We start from the raw sequence: 10,115 nt of genomic DNA, 5'->3' as shown, positions 1-10,115 counted from the left end.
AATTGTAATCACTACTGAACATATAAGTATTTTTATGTTGACAGTCAAAACAAAACTATACGGGGTCCAAATGCCTTCTTCTATCGTGTTTTCCATATTTTAGCATGGAAAATACTTCCTTTTTTAATCTCTCTAATTTTCTCCTTCCTCTGGAGATTTCAGTTTATTTTTCTCTCTCTTTGTTTTAGAGACTTTATCTTCTAATGCTTTCAAAGCTTAATATTGTTTCCTGTACATAAGTTTTCTTAACTCTTTCCCATCTTTATGTGGCTGTTCTTTTTAAGTTATTTAATTTTTCTCTTTATGGACTTCATTTTGTTAATTTTAAACTATTTATTTGTTTATGATGTTTTATACACAGTCTCTCTCTCTCTCTCTCTTTTTTTAATTTAGCATTTAAGCACAATTCTGATTTCTTCTGTGTGTTCTGTCTCCCTCTGCTGTTTAGATTAGGACACTGCAGTGATTAGTTCTGCCCCTGTCTTTCCACTCACAGAGAGAGGTAGAAACTGCAGCGTCTGTGTTTGGGGACCTCTCTAGACTGCCATGCATTCTGCCATCTGTCTTGAGCTCTCATGCCACCCTGCTACACTGGGCTGAGTTGGTGTTTGCCAGGTCATGCCAAGCCTAATCCTCTGCTCTGGGGCTCCCGGTTGCCGGCGGCTTCTGTTATCCCCACCAGCCTCGTGATCCTCCCAGCTCTGGGGCACTGCTCTCCCGATGCCTGGCCCCTCCCCATCAGCAGGCTTTTCCCACTTTGCACAGATGCTTTGGGAGAAACGCAGTGCACCTCTGGAACCCACCAGCTGTGTTAGCTCGTGTCTAACCTTAGAGCTGCACATGAATCTGGGATGCTAGTATGTGCTGAAGGCAGGCTTGTCCCAGAGCTGTTGCTAGGAAATCATTACAAGTCGCTGCCTCCTGGGTGCTAGTGCTAATCTTCAGGCACAGGAGTTCATCCCTTGGCAGGTCCTGTATCTATCTAGGAACCTGCTCTGTTCCTGGGGAGTGCTTGTTCTCTTGCCTTTCACCAGGCTTGGATTCTATGCCCCCATGTTGGGTGCCAAATAAACACAGTAATTAAGGATGTAAGGCTTGTCTGTTCCTGTTCTAACTCATTTTAGCTCCCAAATACTTGACACAGAGCCCTATGATTAACAAGCTTTAAGCACTATGACTAGCAGATATTCATCTACGCTAACCCTCTCAGCTGCCTGTTTCCCACTCACATGGCCCTTTACCTTCAATCTGAGTCTCACCTGGCTTGTTCTGTTCCATGTGTGTCCTCATGGCGAATCCCTTGGTGACATGCTCATCATGACTCCTCCTGGACCCTCTGCCTCAACCCCAGCTCTCCACATGGTCTCTCTACCTCTTCTCTTTCCCCATAGTCCTCCTACTTCTCTCTTCCTGGGACCCTGGTCCTGGTCCTGCCTTCTCTGCGCAGTCATAGACCGATTAGCTTTTTATTAACAAAACAGAGAAAATTGGGGAGCAGTCTTTATACAACATTGATGCAGGAGATGATTTAGCAGTCAAGACAACCCCACTGTCTGTACTGTAACCAAATCCCTGGGCAAAGAAATCAGCATCTGAATACACAGTGCACAAAACCATTCTCCAACACATACTGGTTTTATTTCATTTACTTTTACAAAACAATTGTTTAATACTTTCTCACATTTTTTATGCAGATACATAAGTAACGTGTAGAAAGGAAGAATAACACCTCTCTAACACAAAGTGACTGATGCCAACATCCCGGGTGCTGGGCACCATGGAAGACATTTATTTATCACCATCAGAATCCCCCAGGTTACTCACTTCCATGTCTTCTATCTCATTTTCCATCTCAGTGTTCTTTTCAGGAGGGGCTCTGCCTGAACCCCCACCCTCATCTTCAAGAGAAGCTCTGCCTGAAGCACCCCTCTCAGTCTCAGGAGGGACTCTGCCTGAACCCCACTTCTCAGCATCAGGAGAGGCTCTGCTTAAACCCCACCTCTCAGCAAAAGAAAGGGCTCTGCCTGAGTCCCATCTCTCAAAAATATCAGGAGGGCCTTCACCTAAACTATCCTTGTTTTCTGGCACCTGCTCTTCAGTCGTCTCCCAAGTAGATTTCATTGCTGTGTTCTGGGTTTCTGGAAGCTTCAATGACAACAATCCACTCAGTATGGCCAGGATCCCAAATAAAATCTAGACGGTATGTTAAATAAATAAATAAATAAATAAATAAATAAATAAATAGTAATAACAGTTACACACCCAAAAAAAAAAAGAAATGTGACTTTCAGAGAATAAGAAGTACTGGACCTTATTCAGAGAGCAACAGAGTTGGGACTGACATTAGATGTTAATGTGTTTGCTGAGGTCTTTAGGTGCCTGTGCTAGGCTGGGAGGTCACTTTAGCGTCTTTGGAGCTTAATCTCCATTCATTCATTCACAAACCACTGAGAAGCATCTGGAGGAGAGGAAGAGCCAGCTCCTGCTTGCATTACTTCCCTTGCAAACTCTGCCCTGGGAACTATGGCAAAGGGGATGAGCGCGGGGGTGGGGGAGTCTTGCATCTTATTCTAGATGCCAGAATCTACAGAAGCCAGGCTCGAGTTAAGTCAACCCTGAACACTCGTCAGGAACTAGTACACTGCACCATCCAGTGTCATGGAGTCTCTGACCCCTGGGACAAGATCACAGACTCAATCCAACTATAAGTAAAGGATTTATTGATTACTGCTAGCAGGACAACAATCTCTGGGCCAAGCTGAAGATTGCCATGAGAAGGGGAGTGAGGGAGGGATTTTTAAAGCTGAAAACCATTAAGACCTTGAACATCTGCCCAAGGAAGCCAAGAGATGTTTTGCTCTGCCAAGATTAGGTAGTCAAGGTGACCTGAAAGCCTGCATAGGCAGGTTACAGAGCCAGCATGCAGTCTGTTGTAACATAAACAACGAGATGATCATGGCTTTACATTTCTGAGTGGAAAGTAGATGAGTCGAGGAGGGAGGGTGTGGGGGACCTGGGAACTTATCTTCCAGGGACTGGAGTCAGAGACAAAGGACTGGTGGATACCAAAATGGATCTCTATCATAAAAATGGAATCTTTGTAGCCATCATATCCGTTAATGATGGGGAAGAGGAACAAATAAATGAAACTTCCAATGAGTTGGAACCTACAGAAATTAAGGGAAACAAAGACAGTGAGAATTCATTGCTGTGTGGCATGGCGAAGACCTGTGGATCTCATTTCCTATAAAAGCTCATAAGATCTCACTATGCAGCTTAGGCTAACCACAAATTCACAATCCTCCTACCTCAGCCTCCAGAATATTGGGATCCTTACCATGCCGTGTGGCAATAATTGCCAGCCAGGTAGTAGACAAGTCCCCACTTCTTCATCCTACCACTCTGACCAGCTCTCCTCAGCCTACAAACCTCAAAAACACCACAGCAGACCTCTGCCCTGCTAGGCAGGCAAATCCCTCCCTTCTGGGAAGACTCTCTGGTCCCACTTACCCTTCAGCCATCTTTGTCACTGTCCCCAGTAGTCCTCTGTCCTTCCCACAACTCACTTTTTTTCTTCCTGGTATCTGTCTTCCTCAATAAAAACCAGTCTTAAGCCATTATCATATATATATCCACTCTGCCTGAGTTCTGGCTACTTGGCCCCTCTTGGATCTTGTATGAGTTATTTAATGTCCTCAGATTCCTTATCTATAAGATGGAACTAAGAATGGCACCTATTGGTGCTGGGGGAAATGGCTCAATCAGTAAGGTGTCTACTACACAAGCGTAAGGACTTGAGTTCAGATCCCCAGCTCCTACATGAAAGGCCAGATAGAGCAGCATGCACCCATCACCGCAGCACTGGGGAAACGGAGGCAGCTGGATCCCTGGAGCATTGTCTGACAAGTCAGCAAGCTCCATTTCAGGGAGAGACCCTGCCTCAAATATAATGTGGAGGGCCAGAAGGATGGATCAGCAAGTAAAGGTGTTTGCTGAGCAAGTCTGACAACATGAGCCCAACCCCCAGAACACTATACATAAAGAAAGGTGGAAGCCCATAAAGACAGGATGCGCATAAAGGCACTACAGAGTGATCCTCTGACCTCTGCACACAAGCTGTGGCGCTCATACCCACATGCACACTTCACACAACACGTACCAATGATGTCTTTAAAGTGGAGAGAATAGCTGAGGAAGAACCATGGTACCAACCTCTGGCCTCTACACATCCACACATACTGGATACACTCATGCGAATGCGCTCATGGCACATGCACAAAGGGTATTTAATACCTGCCTACAGGGACTACTGAGGTGGTGGTGTAGTTGAGGCTGAGACCAGTGCCTGGCTCATGATGAAAAGTGAATACACACTAGCTGTCATTACTGTCTCATGATGAACATGTTTTCAAGGTTTTGCCACTCCCGCTGTGATATATATTATCAAGCAGGACATGTGTTTGAGTCCCCTTGCCCATCCTATCCTTAGGTGTCCTTGTGTCCATCCCCTTTCCCAGCATTCCTGGACCTGCCCCTCTACGACTTGACAGCTCCCCCACCCCAAAGTTGCTCTTCCCAGGCACAAGGGGGACAAGTTCCTGTCCTGCTCTATCCTAATTGCTGTGCCCCTGTGATGTGACCTGTGGAGCTTAGCCACTCACTCCTGCCGGCCCTTCAGTCTCCACCTCATCCCCCTCATTCCACCTTAACATTGTTGCTCCAGGGGCTCTGCTCTTAGGTCCCCTAGATCTGCATCTCTGAGCTCCAGCTACGCAGGAACACCCACCTTAGGGTCTCATCCTGGACATCTTGTAAGTATCCCACCTGCATCATAGTCACATTGGATCTCTCCAGTCCTTCCAGTGACTTTTTCTGGCCTCAGACACCCAACAGGCCATCAAGGGCCACCAGGGATTGTGGATATGACCTTCCCGCCTGTAGCTTGAACATTAATTATCTTCTGGGCTCTCTGCCATCGTCCCAGGCTCTATGCAACAGTTAGTAGCCGCAGTGCCTGTATCCAGTGTCCCTTTTCCCTCTGAACCTCTGTTTTTCCATTCCCTGTGCATGAAGTCTGCGTCCGCCTGGCTAACTCTTCCTGGACTCTGTATACAGACAAAAGGTCCCTCCCTGCAGGAAGCCTCTCTGACCTTAGCAGCCCACTCTCATGCCCCATGCTCCAGCCATCTCTCTGGCTGTCAGTGTTAGCTCTTCTCCCCTCCCTGATGCCTGCAAGTCTTAGGATACAGACTTCCCCTTTCATTCCTGCTTTTTCACCTAGCAGGGTACCAAGGCAAGACTGAAAACCAGCAGGGCAAATTCCAAATTCGGTATCTCTATGTCTGATGTCAAAGCGCTCTTCAGATCTCCACCTCCTTCTCACTTTGTTGACTGACCAAGTTTCTCTCTCTCGGGCTGGTCGCACACCCAGTCTGCAGCTCTCCTTGGCAGAGCTTTCCCATGGCTCTGGCATCTCCAACTTCTTGGGGTCTCCAAAGCAACTCAGGCTTCATCTTCATAGCTCCACACAACGGCCTCTCTGGGCCTCCATGCAGGGACACTCCTAACACATGCCTGAACTCAGTGGCTTTCCTTGGCTGTAGAGGGAGAGTCCACAGACCCCTTCTTGTGTCCTTGGCTCCAGTGTGGCCTAAGCTGACAAATTCCAGCTGTTTGCTGGAGCTGGAACTTCAAATACATTTTCATCAGCTTCACTGCTTAAACTTTTGATTAATTCTTTTTCACCAGTTGGAAGCTCAGCTAGGTGGGGCCTTGCCCTGAGGGTACCATTCCCTTTTTCCACTTAGCATCAGGCTTTTCTTCGATCTGTTTATCTCCACCAGCACAGAGCTCAGCTCCATTACACTTCCTGATGTTCCTTTTCTCCTCAAACTGTAATTTGGGGTTTTTTTTTTCTTGTCCAGTTTGCTCCTTTTCATTATAAATCTGTATAAGACTTGCCACTAATAACCATGTGGCACAGTAAATACTAGGCTGCCTCAAAATCTCTTCTGCCAACACCATTAATCCAAAACTCTTCATTCAATGTAGCCTCAGGTAGCCACATTCTTTGCCAAAATATCACAGGAATGATTTCTAGGCCACTTACTAATTTTCTATCCCTCTGAAACCTCTGAAGCTAGGCCACTGTAATCTCACTTGCTCTCAGCACCACTGTCTTCCACACTCTTCCTAGTATGACCCACTAAACTCTGCTCAAAGCTTCAACGGCTTTCCTAATCCAAAGTCCACAAGCAGCATGGTCAGGCCTGTCACAGCAAAACCCCAGTCCCTGATACCAACTTCTACCTTAGTCACTGTTCCACTGCATGGTAAAGAGACACTGTGACAACAAAAACTTTTATAAGAGAACACATTTAATTGGGGCTGGCTTAGAGTTTCAGAGGTTCAGTCCATTATCATCATGGTGGGGAGCATGGTAACACACAGGTAGACATGGTGCTAGAGAAGCAGTGGAGAGTTCTACATCTGGACATGCAGGCAGCAGGAAGAGTAAGACAATGAGACTGGCTTGAGCTTTTGAAAGCTCAAAGCCCAACCCCAAAAACACACTTCCTCCAACAAGGTCACAACTCCTGATCCTTTCAAATAGTGCCACTCCCTGGTGAGTCTACTGAGGGGGTGAGGGGGCATTCTTATTCAAACCACATTCTGTTGATTTTAAGGTGTGAGACTTTTGCTAATAATTATTTTCTGCAGGTCTCTTTTCTTGCTTGTACAAGAGGAAACAGCAGTATCTGTTTTCTACAAATAATAATAATGCTGGGCATGGTGGTGCACGTCTTTAATCCCAGCACTTGGGAGGCAGAGGCAGGCGGATTTCTGAGTTCAAGGTCAGCTTGGTCTACCAAGTGGGTTCCAGGACAGCTAGGGCCACACAGAGAAGCCCTGTCTCGAAAAAAACAAAAATAATAATAATAATTGTAACAACAACATCTGAAAGCGCTTAAAACTAAGCCCCCTTAGGTATCTGTTAAATAAAAGATCCTTTTTATTCTATAGCCCTTAAAACACTTGGCAAATATCCTTCCCTACGACTTTTTGTGTGAATTTATAGTAGTTTGCTTTTATGGATTTGTCTGTCTTCTTTTTGTGAGTTTTGCTCCTTGCTTTAAAGAACATTTTGATCTCTGTGATCTCTGCCACCCTCCCTCCTTCCCTCTCTTCCTTCTTCCCTCTCCAAAAGAAAAAAAATAAAGTGCTAGTTCAAAGGAGAAAATTTCACAAAATTCCCTGCCTTAAAATGGGTGGCGGATTTTCCCCGAACTCCTTCTGTGTGCATCTTTGAGGTCAACCTCTGACTTCTGCATGCCCATATTCTTTCTTTTCCTATAAACAAGTTCTCCCAAGTTAAATTTGCGGAGCTAACTTTATTTCTGTCTGTTCCAGCAAGCTATCGATGATTTCAAAATAATTGGGTCAATAAGAGCTGGGTGCATTGTAATGTTTCCTGTACCACATCAGGTTGGGCCACCAAGGCACACCACGTAATTCTCTTTTCTTCAGCACTAGGCAGTTATTAGCAAGAATAACCAATTTCACTTGAGTCATCTGATCATCTTCATGATTTACTTTTCACTTGGCGTAACAGTTTGGAGCTTGGAGATAACTTGCCTCCTTTATAGAAACTTAAAGGTCCTTTGGAAACTCAGTTGTGTTGGATGGTGTTTTGCTTGGGCAAACATGTGAAGGCGTGTTTTCCTGAAGTGGACACACGTGAAAGGATATTTTGCTAAAGAAGACATGTAAAGGAACATTTTGCTGAAGCTGACTCATGAAGCTGACAGGTGAAAGGCTAAGGCAGACTCGTGGAGGAACATTCAATGAAGCAGTCACAGGTGAAAGGATGTTTCACTAAAGTAAGCATGTGACAAAACATATGATAAAGGAGTCTTTGCTAATGACACACATGTATTGGTCTACCTTACATTGTGTAGTTGAGCTCCATTTGTTGGGACTCCACAGAGAGAAACGCACCAAAAACTTGTGGTGGCATGTTGTGGCTTCTTGTCACTTCAACAGACTCATGTGCTGAGGCAAGACCCATGGAGGACATGAGATGTTTGGAGGGAGTATACACAGGACTCAGGGGACAGTGACAGTGATGGAGGCTGGACTGGGCTTGCTTGCATAGCTAACACTTCTTGGTCTTGAGCCTTTGCTTTGGCAAGAGAGGCAGAGCTGAGAACTTCTGGCATTCCTGTTGGCCCTGGTCCCTCCTGCTGACTCATGCCAATTCAGCTGAGGCCTGGCTGTTCCTGCTGTTGTGTCACTACTGCTGATTCATGTTTTCTATCCCAACTCTAACAAACTAGACTGCTGGTATACCCGGAAGTGTTTGTGAGTGAATCGGGCTGCCGTTGTTGATTTCCTGACAACACAGATAGGATTTGCTCCAAAGAACCATTTCTAAACAGGTCCACTTCCCCCATATCCTTTCTTTTCCACTACCTCTGGTGGGTGGTATACTAGAAGAGAGGTTAAAGTGTTTAAGAACCTAGCTTTGAAAAAGTTAAAACCCCCAACCAAGAGCACTTGCCAATGTGTCCAGAGTGGGAGAAAAGCAAGTCACACTGACGACAGCTATTTCTCAACCTAAACCAACTGATGAAAGAAGCTGGGCTCTGGTACCCCAAAGAGGCAGACTTTGCTGAGCATTTGTTCCTGGGGTGTGGGAGTTACTCCTTCAGGCCAATGATTCCCAAAGAGTAATTTGCTTTCCACTTATGTCTACAAGATATTGGTGGGACTCAAAACTTTGGTTTCTCCTGAGGTTATGTTAGTATATTCTACAAAAAATATATTGGCATGGTGTTGAAGAGTAAGTTTGGTCAATAAAATGTTATCTACACAGCATGAAGACATCAATTCACTCCTCAGAACCCACACAAAAAGGCTAGTGGTAGTGCATGTTTGCCATCCCAGCATCGTGGAGACAGAGATGGGTAGATCCCTCGGTGCTGGCTGTTCATCCACCCTAGAGGACTTGGTAATTGCCAGGTCAATATAAGCAATCCTACCTCAAAGATGGGTGGCTCCTGAGGAGTGCCTGAGGTTGACCTCTGGCCTCTGCACACACATACATGCACACACATGAACCTGCACACACATACACAAATGTATTAGTATTCAAGCAATAAGAAGGGAGCTCTTCAGGACAATGAGAGCTGTGACAACAGATGTGAAGTGAAGTAGAAAAGAACCCTGGGATGAAGAAGATGTTGTGTCCACGTGTTGTGCTTGAAGTCATTGACTTGGCTAAAAGTGGGAGGCAAGAAGAAGATGGTCTCCAAATCACTTACAAGCTCCAAAGATGTCTAGAAAGAATAGCCAGGAACCTAGTTGTAAGACACATTTGAGAGTTGAAAGAGATGGAGGAGGGGCACATTGAAATCTTGAAAAAAAAAAGCAGCAGTCAGAAGAGAAGTGAGCATTAAGAGAGAACAAGAAGCATAGAGGAACAACTCCACAGGGAGGGTTTGGAGGAGGAAGGCGATTGTGCTGAGGATCCCAAGTGTCACATGCTACCATCCCTGTCTTCCTCCTCCCAAAGCCAGGTGATCCACCCACCCTCCCGGCCTCTCAGTCCTTCCATGCTACTGAGCGAAACTGCTCCACTTTCCAAACCCAAGCCAACAGCTCACGTTGCCAGGACCAGGAGAACTCAAAGGAAAGAAAGGCCCTCAGGGCACCACAGACTCTGAGGGAGCAGGCAACCCCCAAACTTTCCCCAGAGCAGCATACCCACTATGGAAGTGCAGAGGCAAGGGCAGAGCTAGGTGGTGGGACAGAAGCCTAAGAGGTGACACTGGGTAGACCCCTGCTGCACTGCTGGTGGCTGCTGGTTAAGGGTGGAATAAAATGGATAGTAACTGGGGGGGGGGGCACTGCTGAAGGCAGTCAGTGGGCAACAAAACCACCCGCACCTCCCTACTTACCCTCTGGTGAGCTAGCCTGTTTCTACAGACCTCTATTATACAGTGATTATAGTGGCCTTCCAAGGAAGGAAGGAAGGAAGGAAGGGAGGGAGGGAGGGAGGGAGGGAGGGAGGGAGAGAGAGAGAGAGAGAGAGAGAGAGAGAGAGAGAGAGAGAG

General features: G+C 46.1%; 1 protein-coding gene across 1 annotated transcript in view; it reads right to left on the bottom strand.

Moving 5' to 3' along the window:
* Window positions 1–1,619: 1,619 nt before the first annotated feature.
* The window catches only part of Slc22a16 (solute carrier family 22 member 16), a 34,429-nt gene continuing 25,933 nt past the window's right edge, over window positions 1,620–10,115 (bottom strand). Inside the window, exon 8 of the mRNA XM_021174548.1 lies at window positions 1,620–2,193. Within this exon, the coding sequence (XP_021030207.1) occupies window positions 1,789–2,193 (405 nt within the window). The 3' untranslated portion in view covers window positions 1,620–1,788. The remainder of the gene's footprint in view (window positions 2,194–10,115) is intronic.

Source organism: Mus caroli, chromosome 10 (genome assembly GCF_900094665.2).
Source record: "Mus caroli chromosome 10, CAROLI_EIJ_v1.1, whole genome shotgun sequence".
NCBI lineage: Eukaryota > Metazoa > Chordata > Mammalia > Rodentia > Muridae > Mus > Mus caroli.
The sequence above is the reverse complement of the archived record's forward strand: the minus strand, read 5'-3'. Positions and strand labels throughout refer to the sequence as shown.